Source organism: Tenrec ecaudatus, chromosome 4, assembly GCF_050624435.1.
Source record: "Tenrec ecaudatus isolate mTenEca1 chromosome 4, mTenEca1.hap1, whole genome shotgun sequence".
NCBI lineage: Eukaryota > Metazoa > Chordata > Mammalia > Afrosoricida > Tenrecidae > Tenrec > Tenrec ecaudatus.
This window is the reverse complement of record NC_134533.1, coordinates 6,854,353-6,869,189: the sequence shown is the minus strand read 5'-3', so window position 1 is coordinate 6,869,189 and position 14,837 is coordinate 6,854,353. Positions and strand designations below refer to the sequence as shown.

At 58.9% G+C, this 14,837-nt stretch overlaps 1 protein-coding gene across 2 annotated transcripts; it reads left to right on the top strand.

Moving 5' to 3' along the window:
- Positions 1–739: 739 nt before the first annotated feature.
- Positions 740–14,608, top strand: BBS1 (Bardet-Biedl syndrome 1). 2 transcript variants are annotated; one of them, XM_075545328.1, is made up of 18 exons: positions 740–815; positions 1,045–1,118; positions 1,290–1,324; positions 3,366–3,638; positions 4,079–4,125; positions 4,248–4,286; positions 4,382–4,454; positions 6,032–6,163; positions 6,744–6,850; positions 8,051–8,171; positions 8,347–8,505; positions 9,546–9,615; positions 9,962–10,120; positions 10,665–10,798; positions 11,160–11,294; positions 11,687–11,773; positions 11,958–12,048; positions 14,130–14,608. In XM_075545328.1, exons 1-17 carry the CDS (start codon positions 769–771, stop codon positions 12,042–12,044), a joined length of 1,779 nt encoding a protein of 592 aa, XP_075401443.1. In that variant the 5' UTR covers positions 740–768; the 3' UTR covers positions 12,045–12,048; positions 14,130–14,608. The 2 variants fall into 2 exon arrangements, with proteins under 2 accessions (XP_075401443.1, XP_075401442.1); XM_075545327.1 differs by having other exon boundaries at positions 751–815; positions 1,042–1,118.
- Positions 14,609–14,837: the final 229 nt, after the last annotated feature.

Sequence of the window (14,837 nt, the reverse complement as noted above, 5' to 3'; positions counted from 1 at the left end):
ACCACTAACCTGGTGGTCCGTAACTGTGTGCTTAACCCCTGTGCCACCCAGGGACTCGGGAACTTCAATTTTTAGCTTTCCATTGACCATCGGTTTTCTTTTTGGACATCTGTTCAAATAATTGGTACGTTGAGTCGCAGACGTGGACATTTTTGCAGTCCTCCTTCGGCAGTTCTGCACTTGAAAAACACTAGGAGTGCTCCGTCCCCCAAGGGACGCGGCTTGACCAGTCAGAATCCTAGGAGTCCATCTCTGCACTGCCCCTGAATCCTTGTGCTTCGTTCCTCCGCGCCTGGACCTGGGGAGTGTGGTCGAAAGCAGGGGCGGCGCCACGGCTTCCCGCGGGCTAGGCACGGAGCTGGAGGAAGGCCTTCTGGTCCAGCAGGTCCCGCCCGCTCGCTCGCCCAAGTGCCCGGAACGAAACCCCCTGATCACGTGGACCGCTCTCGTCGAGGGCCTTGCCCTTTGCCAAGCACGATCCCGGGCCTCGCCCGGAGACGTGCCCCCGCCTGAAGTAGCCAACCGGCCAGGCCTCCCGATGCAGGAGCCTGCGGGCCCCGCCGCCCACTCGGGATGCGGAGGCGCCCGGAAAGGTCGGAGCTTGCCTGCCGGCCGGGAGCAAAGAAACGCGGGAAGAACCGGCCGGAAGCCGTGCCCACCGTCCGGCCGGAAGCCCCGCCCCCGCGCCGAGGGGCGCCCGGCCGGGATTGGGCGACGCGCGGCGGCGGGGGCGGGGCTTGTTGCCAGGCGACGGCCGCGGCGACGAACATGGCGGCGGCGTCTTCTCCGGATTCCGACGGCGGCCCAGCTGAGAGGTGAAGGGCGGGACCCGCAGTGACCCCTCTCCCGCAGATGTAGAGGGTGCCCCGATGCCCAGGGTTCCGGGCAGCACTGACGGTTCTGAAAAGGCAGAGGGGGAACCGCGGAGTGTGCGTGTGTGTGTGTGCGCGCACCCCCAGTTCAGAGCTGTATAGCTCCCGCAAAATTGGGCATCCCCCTTCCCATGATCCTCGCTCCCCAACTCTCGTCCACTCCCCTCAGCAGTGAGGCCAATTCGAAGTGGCTGGACGCGCACTATGACCCCATGGCCAACATCCACACCTTTTCCTCCTGTCTGGGTGAGTCTCGAACCAGGAAACCATGTCTCTGCGGGGCTGTGAGGCGGGGTCAGCTAATAACCCCCCAGAGAAGCCTCACGGCTGGGGCATCGCCCGTTGTCGTCGCCCGCCCCCACCCGCCCCACACCCCTCCAACCAGCGCCCCGGCTTATGGTCTGTTCCGTTTCCCAGCGCTGGCCGATTTGCATGGGGACGGCGAATACAAGGTAAGCATCCCTCCCCGGAATCATAGAGATTTGGGGGGACCGGGGCGTGGGCAGAAGATACACAGAAGTGGGAATCCGGGATGACCCCAGAACCAGCATCATCTGGAGTTGGCCTGTACACAGAGAAGGCACACAGAGCCCAGGTGGTCTGGTGGGGTAGTGGTTACGCACAGGGCTGCGGTCTGCATGGTGGCATCTGCATGGTGGCGTTTAAAAACCACCCGCAGCTCAGCTTTCTACATCCCAGTCTCTGAAATCCACTGGGGTTGGGGGGAGTCACTGTGAGTCGACATTGGCTTGATGTCAGTGAGTGAGTGTAAAGGAGAAAACAGAGCATGTTGTTTTATTTTTTAATTAATTTATTTAAATCATTGTATTGGGGGCTCAGACAAGTCTTATCACAATCCATCCATCCATCCATTGTGTCAAGCGCATCTGTACATTCGTTGCCCTCATCCTCAAAACATTTGCTCTCCATTTAAGCCCTTGGTAGCTATTAAGTTTCATTTTTATGTGGCAAGAGAACCTACTGTTGTCAGACAGTGTTTCAAAGCTATGCGTGTGATTTCCAGTGTCTGCTTCCTCTGAAGTGGGGGGCCCATAGGAACAATTGGGAGGATGGTGTGGGACTGAGCCATGTTGGGTCCCATTGTACCGAGTTGAAACTCGCTTATTGACACCAAACAACAATAACAACAACACTGGTGTCAGACTGCAGAACATAAAACAAAATGCCGCTGGGGATTTTAAACCAGAGCCTGTGCACGTAGTGAGGGTAATGTGCTTCTTTGCCGACTGGCACAGGTTGAAGGCAGAGTGTTAGGCTCTAGATGGAAAGTAGAAAGCAGGGAGCTGAGAGCTGTCAGTTTATCAAAAGGGCCTACATGTTAAGACTGGTTTAAAGCCCGGGTGGGACAGCGGTTACTCGTTGGGCTGCTAACTGCAAGGTCAGCAGCTCAAGAACACCAGCTGCTCCTCTGGAGACAGATGAGGCTTTCTACGCCTGTAAAAGACAGTCTTAGAAACCCACAAGGACACTTCTTCTCTGTCGTGTAAGGTCGAGGAGTGGGCCCGGGTGATGGCAAGTGAGTTAGGTTTTGCAGTTTGTGAGTTGACCGTTGCTGAAACTGGATGATGGAGATCAAGAGGAAAGAGAGTTGGGGAAGAGAGTCAAGGGGTGCATTAGATGAGTGTCCGCAGTTTGTATACTTTTGGGGTTTTTCCATAATAGAAGGTTAAGTTTTAAGTTTAGTGAGATTTTTTTTTTAAGCAGGCATAGATGTTTTGGGTTTTTTTTTAAGAAGTTGAAAATCCACTGGGCTGAGAGGAAGGAAATAGACTCGAATTGAGCATCTATTTCTAGACTAGCCCTCTGAGGGCCCTTTCACCGCCGTAGATGTTATTTATCCCTGTTAGATTCACGGGGAAAAAGATTCCGAGAGGTCGGGTTCTTTGCTTTACCCCTGTGGTCGTGGCAAGCCTGGGTCGGCCAGATTCTCTGCCATGAGCTGGAACCTCTGTGGTCCAGCCCTCCCCGTGGGCAGTGAATACACAGCTAGAGGAGAGCCCAGCATCCTGCCCCCCTGATGGCTTCCAACCCCCACCCCCACCCCGATTCCCAGACTAAGCATTCAGCAACTCGACTAGCACCCCTGGGTCCTTGTTGTGTCTGGCATTGTGCAGACACCACGTGGGAAATGGGTCCTGGGGAGGTGTGGACACCTTGGCTCTTTCACCCCCCAGATCATCTGAGCAGCCTGTGTGTACTTCTACCTGGATTCCGAGCAGTGAGGGGGTGGGGGTGGGGTGAGGAGGACCCGGGCACAGCCTCTAATACACAGTGGTAAATGCCTTTGTGTAAGCACTTGTCTGGCAGCCAGCTTGTTCATGGCTCAGCAGCAGCCAGCACAATGGCTGATGCATGAAGTCGGTCCAGCCTGCACTGTGGGGGTGCGAATGCATGCACACCAGCTGCGCCCTCGGGGGCAGCGGGAGGGTGGGTGGGTCCTGAGTCCTAGGGGAGCCTTGTCTGCACCTGCAGCTCGTGGTGGGGGACCTTGGACCAGGGGAGCGGCAGCCCCGCCTGAAGGTGCTCAAAGGACCAATGGTGCTGACCGAGAGCCCCCTGCCAGCCCTGCCGGCCGCCGCTGTCACCTTCCTAATGGGGCAGCATGAGCCCCGGACACCGGCACTGGCCCTGGCCTCCGGCCCCTGCGTCTATGTCTATAAGAACCTCAGGCCCTACTTCAAGTTCAGCCTGCCGCCATTGCCTGCAAACCCCCTGGAACAAGACCTCTGGAACCAGACCAAGGAGGTCAGAGATGTGGGGATGGAACCAGAGAGCAAAGACAGCCCCTCCTGGCTGCCAGGGGCCAAGCTCGTATGAGGGCCCTGGCAGCAGTGGGCGCTTCTGGGCCAGCAGTGGGCCCAGCCAGGTGGATGCTCAGCTAGGTGTTTTGCAGAGCTAGGCCCGGAAGACCCCTTGGCACCAGGCACACTGCGCCTAACCTTGGGGGAGGTAAAGTCTGGGAAGACAGAGGGTCCCAGAGAAAAGGGAGGTGTAGAGCAGAGCAGCCAGAGCGCGGGCCTCAGGGTGGGGTGGGGGTGGCAAGGACAAGGTGCTGCTTTGTGTGCGCCCCACGGGCGTGGGCTTAGGTGGAGGGCAGGGTGGGAGTGGAGCTCCCCAGGGTGGGCGTCCTTGCCCCCTGCCTGGCTACCACTCACAGGTGCTGCCTTCCTCCCCTGTTGTCCCAGGACCGGATTGACCCCCCAACACTAAAGGAGATGCTGGAGGGCATCCGGTGAGCGCCCACCTGTCCCTCGAGACCCCAGCTCTCTGCCCCTCCTCCCGAGCCCCAAGTCTTCTGTATCCTCAGCACCCCACTCCTCTCTCATCTGGCGGTGGGGGCCCCTCTCCTTGCAGGGAGAAAGCCGAGGTGCCTCTGTCAGTGCAGTCGCTCAGGTAAGGCCCCGTGGTGGTCCAGGGCCCCTAAAGCCCCCTGTGGAAGGCTGGCCAGTGGGCCGCCGGAGACTGGTGCCCGTCCTGCTCGCACACAGGTTCCTGCAGCTGGAGCCCAGTGAGATGGAGGCATTTGTGAGCCAGCACAAGTCCAAGATCATCAAGCGGCAGGTACCGCCCCTTCCTTCCCGCTGCTGTCCCTGTAGAAACCGTGGGCAGCGTTGGCATCTGGGTAGAAAGATCCTGCTCCAAAGTCTGCCCCCATCGCAACCCATTCCCTCTGACATTGCCCTCCCGGCCGTGTTTTCAGGGGGTGAAGGGGCACACCCTCATTAGAGGAAATGGGAGGACCAGGAACTGTTTAAAGGATAAACAGAGCTCGCCGCCATCCACCGGAGCTGGCCCCTGTTCACCTTTGTCTCGCTGCCTTTGCTTCTTGAGCGCACTCTCGCCCGTCACAGCGCGAGTGCCCCGCTTCTAGCGGCCCCTCGAGGGCAGCAGCGGCTGCATATACCTGGTGTGGTTTGGTGACCGTTCACATCCAGATTGCTGGCCAAGGAGGGTGTCCCTTTTGGTCACTTCCCCTCTGGGTGGTCATTGTAATACGGTAGTGATGGCGTGGGGAGCCAACCGCGGGCTCCCGCTTGACAATGATTGGAGGCGGGCGCAGGGCTGGGCAGTGGCCGCTCTGCTGTACCTGCTCACTCCGAGTCAGGGTGCGGAGACGCTCCTGAGAACAAGAGGGACGGGTCCGCAATCACAGACTCTCCTACCCCTGGAGGGGTGCCCCTGCCCCTCAGATTCTGGAAAAAAACAAAACAAACAAACCCGATTTTGGAAAACTCATCGGGACCCTTGATTCCCTCCTGAGAACCTCGTGAGCCAACAGAGCCACGTGGGCCTCGGCGTGTGGCCCCGATTAGGCTAAGCCTCCGAGAAACTGGCCCCCCTCCTGGTCCTCGGCTGGGTCAGCAGGTGTCCGTGTCCTTGAGGGAATTAGTTATTGCTGAGACGATATCCTTAGGAGGGAAACCCCCGCGACCACATTTCTGTATCCTTTGGACCTCACTTGGAGAACCAAGAGGCTCTCTGCTTCCGTAAAGATTTCATGTCCTGAAACCCCCCGCTTGCGACGGGTCCATCCTCGGGGCGGCTGTCAGTCTGGGTGTGCATGTTTCTCTACTTCCGTGTGTTTTGAGCTGGAATTGGGCAGCCTTACCGGGATGACCTGTTTTCCTTTGTATACTTTTGAAGCATTCCCAATCTTCTGTCAAAGATGTGCTTTCTACGTGACTGGTTTTTTAAATCATACGGGTCATTCATCATTGATAATGGGGTCACCCCGGGAAAGATCACACCCCAGGGGCCGTGAAAGCAGACGCCTGTGCTTCGTCCTGGACAGTGGGCCAGAGCACAAAAGCCGACCACCGCCAGGGGGCGCCGAGCAACTCACCCACACATACACCTACAAATGTGTGCATAGATATATATGTTCTGTATGTAATTTTAAAATATATACTTTCTGTATCATTTTGTCTGGAAAGGGCATGGTAGGCCAGGTTCTCTTAAATTTGGGAACCTATGACTTTAGGCAGTCCTCCTTTGTTAGAAATTGAGACTTGTGACACTAAAGGATCTTGGATACCCCCTTCCTTCCTGTGGTGGTTCTGCCCTCTCCTCGCCTCCTGGGGGACCGGCAGGTGGGGGTGGCCTGAGTTCCCTGGGTGACCCCGTCAGTCCCCTTGCAGACGGTCATCACCACTATGGCTACCCTGAAGAAGAACCTGGCTGATGAGGACGCCGTGTCCTGCTTGGTGGTGGGCACCGAGAGCAAGGAGGTCCTGGTGCTGGACCCTGAGGCCTTCACTGTGCTGACCAAGGTCAGTGCGGGGCCTGGTGCGGGCACACCCAAGGTGTGCAGGCCTCCCCAATCCCTGTGCCCCCCAACATTCATTGTAGAAAAGCGAAAAGATGGGTCAACCCCAAACTCCCCCCCACCCCCGCAAGGAGATCCACTTTGGAAAGTGTGACACGTCTTCTAGGCACCCGCAGTAGGTGCAGATGAGTGCGTCATTGTTACACATGCACGGGGAGCAGGGTGGGGGGAGGCCCCTCACCTACTCTGCTCACCTGCCAGGAACCATCCCTTTCTCCTCTCTTCTCCACTGGCTGAGGCCTTCCTCACCCTTTCAACGGCCATATGGTAGCCCCAGCCAAGTCATACCACCGTAGGGTCCCGTCACCTCGTGTCTGGTCTTTCACTGTCCCCACCTCTGCTGTGACAGACCCCCTGTGCAGCCCCCTGGGCACGAGATTCCCCAGGCAGGGACCCACAGAGCGTGCCGGCAGGCATAAGACTCTCCAGCAAACAGTGCGCCATGGAGGGGCAGACCCTGAGAGGCTGAGTGAGGCGCGGGACCGGAGCCAAGGCAGCAGCTGAGGCGGGGTCTTTGTTTGCAGATGAGCCTGCCCAGCATCCCCGCCTTCCTGGACATCTCCGGCCAGTTCGACGTGGAGTTCCTGCTGGCCGCCGCCTGTCGAGACGGCAACATCTATGTTCTGAGAAGGTAGCTGCTCCCGGGCCCCTGGGGAGAGGGGGCAGCGGCCTTGAACAAACTGGCTGAGAAGGTCCAGGAGGGAAGCGACAGTACAGAGAGAGTCTGCAGGCCAGCCATGTGAGCTGGGGACCAGGCCTGGCAGCTCTTCGCCGCCAGCAGAGCTGGAGGGGGATCCACATGGGCCACACCACTTCTCAGTACACGTGGCACGTGCATCAGCCCACATGACGACTGGTGCTGGGCTTGCTCTCCACGGAATGCCTGCTGTGCGTTAAGCAGCCGCACAGGGTTCCCCAGGGCAGGGCGGCAAACTGGGTGCATGCTGCCCTGAGGGCAAAGGGCTCGGCTGGGAGGAGGCGGCTTGACGGGACTGTGTCCACAGACCAAATCCGATTGTAACAGAGAACGATTGTAACAAGTGACTCTGGTTGGTCCATCTCCATTTCACAACTGCTCTGCTGTGGGGGGAGCAGAGCAGGGAGGCCAGCTGGGAGGCAGTGGTCCCGGGGGGAGGGAGGGGGGTATTTACTACTAACTTGACAATGCTGAGGGCAGGCCAGACCTAGGGTTGGCAGTCAGGGCATCAGACTGCCAGTGCAGTTTCACAGGGCAAAGTCGTCATCCTCTTCTGAGCCCTGGTGGTGCTGTCTGGTGAGCCCTGGATTGCGACCACAAGATCAGTGGTTCAAATCCGTCACCTGCTTCTCAGGAGACAGATGAAGCTCCCTGCTGCTATGAAGATCAGCTCTGCTGGAAACCCTGAATAGGGTCATTATGAGCCGGAGTTGACTCAGGGCCATGGCCGGGTCCAGGTCCACTAGCAGTGGCTAGTCCAAGTCTAAAGTAAACCCCCCAAAACAAAAACAAAACTGGCCAGGGTCAGAGGGCTGCTCCAGAGGGTTTTCAGGGGCTGGGTTTTCAGCAGTTTCCCAGTCACTCTTGTTTCTGGGTGGATTCGAACCTCAAGCCTTCCTGTCACCAGTTGGGCATGTTCATTCACTGTTGAGACCCCCAAGTTCACTGTGAGCTCTGTGAAGTGCTAAGTTATAGCACTGGTCACCCCCAAAAGGCAGGAGGAGGGAGGCAAGCCCCATGTCCTGCTGGGTCACATGGCGGCTAAGCAGGGAGTGGGGAGACCATGCTGTGCACCCACTGGGAACTCGGGGGAGAGTTTCTCTGCAGCTGGAGGTGGGTGTCTTTCCTCCACAGAGACTCCAAGCGCCCCAAGTACTGCATTGAGCTGAGTGCCCAGCCCGTGGGGCTCGTCCGAGTACATAAGGTCCTGGTGGTGGGCAGCAACCAAGACAGCCTGCACGGCTTCACCCACAAGGTGTGGCCTCTGGGCATGTGCCCCTCCCTGGCCCTCCTCCTCCACTGTGTCACCCCCCACCCCCACCTCCCACGCCCCAGAGCAGCAGAGCCCCTCAGGATTCCCAGAAACTCCCACACCTCCTTCCCATGACCCTGGCCAGCAGCCCCTGCCAACACTTGCTGCCCCCTCGCAGGGCAAGAAGCTCTGGACGGTGCCGATGCCCGCGGCCATCCTGACCATGAACCTCCTGGAACAGCGCTCCCGGGGCCTGCAGGCTGTCATGGTGGGGCTTAGCAACGGTGAGGTCCGCATCTACCGAGACAAAGCCCTGCTCAACATCATCCGCGCCCCGGTGAGCCTGCCCCTTCGCCCGCCTCTGCACCTCTGCCGCCAACCCCACCCACCCTCGCCCAAGACTTTTGCTACCTTTCAAAGCCATTTGAACCCCACATAGGCACGAGTCACTGTCCTGAGTAAGTCGGTCTGTAGGTCCAGCAAGGCAAAGTGAGCAGGTGGGTGTGGGGGTCAGAGGAGGGGTAAGTGGGGATGGGACTTGTGGACCATGCATCACTAGCAAGAGGCAGTTGACTGGGAAATGGAGGCAGAGCGGGGGCAGCAGGGCCCAGGGCCAGGGCGTTCTGTCTGAAGCCTGGGCCCATACCGTTTGCTGAGGGGTGCAGCGGAGCCCCTTCTCGGCATCTTCACTGCCACAGCCTACAGCGCCAGCAAAGTAGAACAGAGAGTGCCTAGTTGACCGCAGTGAAGTGTGTCCCAGAATAAAGTGTGACAGGGACTGGCTGGGCCACAGTGTGCTGGAGGGCCAGTGGGTGCAGTTGGGAAGGAGGTGGGAGAGAACTGACGACAAGGTGAGCCGGCCCTGAGCTGCTGCAGCTGTGGGTCCCTGTGGTTCTGGAGGAAGGAACCAGAGACTCTAAGAAGCAATGAGTCAGCAAGCTCACGGCCGCCCACATGACACAAGGCTTCGTCCACCCAAGACCAGAAGAATGAGGGCCACCACCAGTGAGTGACCTTTCTGACCAGGGACACAGGGCCTGATCGATTGGAGCAAAATGGGGACCAGAATTCCCAAGTCGTATAATGCCCGGGCTGCCGTGACCTGCTGAGATTGGAGAACTAACTGCCTTTGGCCAGTGCCCCGCGGGGCTCTGAACAGAACCGAGGCTCGCCCAGGAGGCTGGCTTCAAAGCAAATGCCTGAGAGGCGGGAGTGAGACAACCACTCCCCTGTGAGTGCTGCGGCCCCTTCCAGACCGCTAGCGCAAGACCCGAGGGAGACAGCACTGCACCCAGTTCTCTTCCCACATCTGAGATCTCCCCAACCTTCCGCACCCCCCGCCCGCTCCCCAGCTAAACTCCGGGCTCTCCACCCTAGGACGCAGTCACCAGTCTCTGCTTTGGCCGCTACGGGCGGGAAGACAGCACCCTTGTCATGACCACAAAAGGTAGGGGGGCCTTGCACGTGAGGGGCTGGAGCTGGGGTGCAGCGGAGGATGAAGAGGTGGTGGGCCTGTAGACGCACAGCTGCGGCCTCCCCCTGGGCCTGCGAACCTGCTTCCCGTGTAGCCAGCCGGGTGCTGGGTCCTGTCCTGAGGTCGTGTCCCCAGGAATAGCACCATACCCCACAAATACCTGCTGAAGGAACTCATGTATTCTTGATAGAACATTAGCAGGGGCCACTCAGGGCTTCCACAATTTGTCCCCCAGGAAGCCAGTCCATAGGGGCTGCTAGGCATGGGAATGTGGGGTCCCCTAGCCATTCAGAACAGGTGCTTCCCCTGCCTCCCCCAGGCGGCGGCTTGCTCATCAAGATCCTGAAGCGCACGGCTGTGTTTGTGGAGGCAGGGGGTGACGCAGGTCCCCCACCCGCCCAGTCCCTGAAGCTCAATGTGCCCCGGAAGACCCGACTCTACGTGGACCAGACTCTGCGGGAGCGAGAGTCTGCCACCGGTGAGCCTGGGTGGCACTTCTTGCTCCTCTTTCCCCTCCTCTTCCTCCCCTGCCTCCTCCTCTTCCCCTTCCTCCTCCTCCTCAGCCCCTTCTAGCAGCAAGAACTGGGTGAGAGCCTCCTAGGGACCAGGCATTGTTTCCCAGGAGGCCCAGGGAAGGCTCAGGAAGAGGTGATTCTTCAAAGACTTTCTCCCGGGAAGATGGTGCACCCGATGCCAACCAAAAGGCTGGGGATTCGAATCCTCCAGCCGCTCCGTGAGAGAAAGATGAGGCAGGCTGCTCCCCAAAAGTGACCGCCTCTGGGCCCCGGGGGACAGTTCGACCCTGCCCTGGGGGGGTGCTGGGAGTTAGACAGTAGGGACTGGCCCTGACGATGGGTACAAGACAGAGAGGTAGCAGTGGCAGTGAGCATCCTGGGCGGCCACACCTGCCACTTAGCTGCTGGCAGTAAGTGGGCAGAGCAGGGTGAGAAGGTGCTAGAATTCAAAGGGCCGCTGCCTCTGCCCCTCGACCTCAGCAGCCTCACTCCCTGTCTCCTCCCCAGCCATGCACCGAGCCTTCCAGACAGACCTCTACCTGCTGCGTCTGCGCACCGCCCGGGCTTACGTGCAGGCCCTCGAGTCTAGCCTGAGCCCCGTGTCTGCCACAGCTCGAGAGCCGCTCAAGCTGCACGCTGTGGTGAGAGCCGGGGAGCGGGGACCTTTCACCTTCACAGGCCCACGCCTGCTGGTCTCTAGCAAGCCCCCTACATGGGGCGGGGGCCCAGTGGTCACTGGGGCCTGCTCCCAGGAGTCTCAGCTGGGTGTAGGTGAGGCGCTGGGCTCCTGGTATAGGGAACGGCTGATTTGTGAGCCGGGCAGCCCTGAGCGGGAGGGAGGAAGGGAAACACAGGGACCCAGCAGCCACCTGGATCCGGCCCCTTCTCCTCCCGGGCACTCTGCTGACCCCTCTGCGTCCACGGGGGCAGAGAAGAGGGCACAAGCAGTGGCCGAGGGAAGAGTGGCCTTGGCCGGTACTGAGCAGTCTGTTTCCCGGGCAGGTCCAGGGCTTGGGCCCCACCTTTAAGCTCACTCTGCACCTGCAGAACACCTCGGCTGCCCGGCCCATCGTGGGGCTGCTGGTCTGCTTCGTGTACAGTGAGGCGCTCTATGCCCTGCCCCGGGCCTTCTTCAAGGTAAGGGCTGCCACACAGGGTAGATGCCTGCAGGGCACCTGGAGGCTGACGGACCCATTGTCACACAGACTAGGCCCCAGTGGGGCCTCAGGAGGCCGCGTGGACGACCCAGAGCTGCGCCCCCTCATGGCCTCTCCCAGAGCCTGCTGGGACCTGAGCGCCCCAGAGTCTGCCCCCACCTCCCCAAGGAGAGTCTCCCCTGACAGGAAGAGCCCTCTTTGCCTCTTGGGCCCTTTTTGGGGCCCTTGTTGGCTGCCAGTTTGGAAGGAACTTGAGGACCCCAGGGTGTGGCAGAAGGAGCCCCGGCCTGGAGGTGGCACCAGCCTGGTGAGGGCGTCAGGGGAAGCCTGGAACCTCCGAAGTCAGGGCCCGGTTCCTTCCTTCTCCCACAGCTCCCCTTGCTGGTGCCGGGGCTCATCTACCCCGTGGAGACCTCGGTGGAGGGCCGTAGTGACAAGGGCGTCTCCGACATCATCAAGGTACCTCGAGGGCAGAGGGCGGCCGGGGCAGCGGGTACGGGGTGTCTGCCCAGTGGGCCCTCCTCCCCAGTGGTCTGTCATCGGGATGGACTCAGACCAGGCCAGACTTGACCTTCGCAGGGCATGGGGGAGGGGTGACAGGTGCAGCGCCCACTGCATGGCCCTGCCCCTGCCCCTTCTGCAGGTGCTGGTGCTCCGGGAAGGCCAGAGCGCACCCCTGCTGAGTGCCCACATCAACATGCCTGTGAGCGAGGGGCTGGCCGCCGCCTGACGCAGTAAGCCTGCTCCCAGGACCCCCGCCCCACCTGCAGCCTTCCCTCTCTCGTAAGCTGTTCCCTCCTCCCCCACCGCTGGGCCTGCCCAGTGAGGCTCCAGGGGCTTCCTCAGGAACCACCCAGGTGAAGGGGGGCTGAAGGGAGGCCAGCCCCACCCTGGGCTGCTCTCCTCAGGCCCATCCCTCATCTTCATGCTCCGGAAGCTTCCCTGATGCCCCTGGGGGCTATGGAGGGAGGAGGAGGTGCAGGGAGACAGAGGGCCGCTGAGCAAGGAGCTGAGAACCCAGCTGTCCTGCCTGGACACCACACCCAGCAGAGGGAGCTCAGCCAGACAGCGAGGCTTTCCTGGCCCTGGGGGTGGACAGCACCATGGGCAGTGGATTTAACTCGAAGGCCGAGAGCCAAAGGGCTCGCCCTGAGCCTCCTGTGAACCAGGAGTGTGAGCTGCCTGCAAGCCTAGGCACACCTGGGCAGCTGGGGGTGATCAAGGTCCCCAGGAGTGTGGGCTTGGGCAAGGTGACCACAGGTCAAATGAAGACTTTGCACCAGACTGTTTTCTAGTCCCCATCTCTAACACACCATCAGCTGGGCAGCCATGGGGAGGAACTGGGGAGCCGGCCCCAGAAAGGACGCTGACCAGAGTCACTGCCCGGTTTTTGTCGTCAAGCCAAGGGCCCTGAGCTGGTTGTCACGACCCAGTAAGAGAGAGGGTGACAGCTCCAGCCCCCCAGCCTAAGCTCTGGTGAGAGAAGTGATGGTCCGTCCCCCTCCCTGGAGGCCTGCTGCTCCCTGACAGCAGTTGGGTTCAGACGGTGACGCCTTCCAGATGAAGCACAGCTAGGCCAACGGAGCCCCGCCTGGAAGGACCTGGAGGTGCAGGGAGGGTCACTCTGGGGGCAGCGGTCAGAGATGCTACTTGACCGTCAGAACTTCTAGCAGCTTTGCTAAAGAACGAAGGGGCTGCCCAGGGCAGTGACTCACACCGTCTCTGGAGCTGGGCAGGCAGGGGCCATGCTGTCACTTGGAGGTCAGCGTGCTGGGCCAAATGACTGGACGATCCCTCTCACCCAACTGACACAACTCGCAAACCTCGACCTTGGGACGAGCAAGTCTGCCCTGCGCCCTGTGGACAAATGCAAGGGGAGACCCTTCCTGCAAGGGGAGGTGAATTACAGTGGAGCACTCAGTTGTCCCTCGTTCCTGGCGCCCTGTATGTGCAGAGTAGAATGGCTCCTTTGGGTCTGCAAGGTGGTGACATCTCGAAATGAGATCGCCAGGCCTGTCTTTCGAGGCACCTCTGGGTGGGCCCCCATTGCCAGCCTTTCAGCTAGACATCAAGTACTTACCTGTCCACACCAGCCAGGGGCTCTGCAATACTGTGTCCCCGTGATTAAGTGTGCATGTGAACAGCAGGCTGGAATCAAGGCAAAGCCAGACCAGCGAGTGGTATCCATTGCCCACCCTGGCTAGACGCCAGGGAGCCGTGCACACTCGGGAGGAGGGTGTTAGAGAGTTGGCGTCTGTTTGATGCTGATCAGGACCCGAGCACGGACTTAGCACAAGGGGATTAAGGGGTTTCCAGCAGCCAGAAAACAGCCTGCACTGCTATGCACGCCGTCCTTTAGCTGTTTGTCCTCTCAGAACCCGAGCGTGGCTGTCTTGGGCTTGTGTGGTCTCTGTTGGCGCCTCGTTCTGAGAGGACGTGGGACAGCTGCCGATCCCCTCCTCCCAGCCCGACTTCCAGGTGAAAAAGCAAACACAGTCTTGTTTCAGGAGACTGGTGGTGGGCTTCCTTTGGGAATTTCCTCCCGGTCTTTCAGGCTTGCAGACAGAGCACCACTGCAGCTCTGACTCGCTTACCTCTGACCTTTGGCTTCTGGAGATTTTGATCTTCCAACTCTCCCGAATTTCAAAAATTCCATGTATTTTTTTTTTACTTTCCATCTTTCCTCTCTTCAATCCTTGTTTGTTTTTTTGAAAATGCATTCTCTTCCCATCTGTCTGAGAACATGATCTCCCCCTTTTTATTCCTTGCATTTTTTCACTGTTTCCTCTGAGTTGTTTCTTTGTTTGCTTCCAAGATGGGGAGCCCAAACTAAGGATGCCGAAGATCTTATATGCGCTGTACGAAGGTGAACTAAACTCTCCCACCTCCCCAGTCCCCAGAACTGCACGGAAGACCGCCTGTCTGTAAGCGCAGTGCTGGGTCAAAGTGGGGGGAGACGGCTCTCCGGTTTTTAACTTGCCTGATTTAAGAGTTAGCAACTTAGATTGACAATAACTTGGTGTCCAGAAGACCCCTCTCAACCTGCACAGGGTTACTGTACCATCAGGCAACTGAGACGAAGATGTTCCCTTTCTGGAGAATTTATTTGAAACTCAACCCCATAGGATCCCTCTCGATAAGATTCCAGGAAATAGGAACAGACAAAACTGCAAGGAAAGACAGCACGAGCAACAACAAAGCTAAACGGCCTGCACTCCCAGGGATTTACAGGAACTGCCAAACACGAGCATAAAGCCCGTCTTTTTAAATATAGTACCTTAAAAATGAGCTGAACCCTGAAGTTATTTCCGTGTTTTTAATATTTTCCGCTTTTCGACAGGTTTTTCTATGTGGTATCTAGTCATTCCTGTTGGTATTTTTTGCTTGTTTGCTTCCTGCCAGTTTTCTATTTCTGTGTGTGAAATGCAGGACAGGTGAGTCCGTAGGGCTGTATAGACAGTAACTGGATAGATCATTGCGGAGGAGCATGCAGGGGGTGGGGGGTGGGGAGAACAATGAGCAC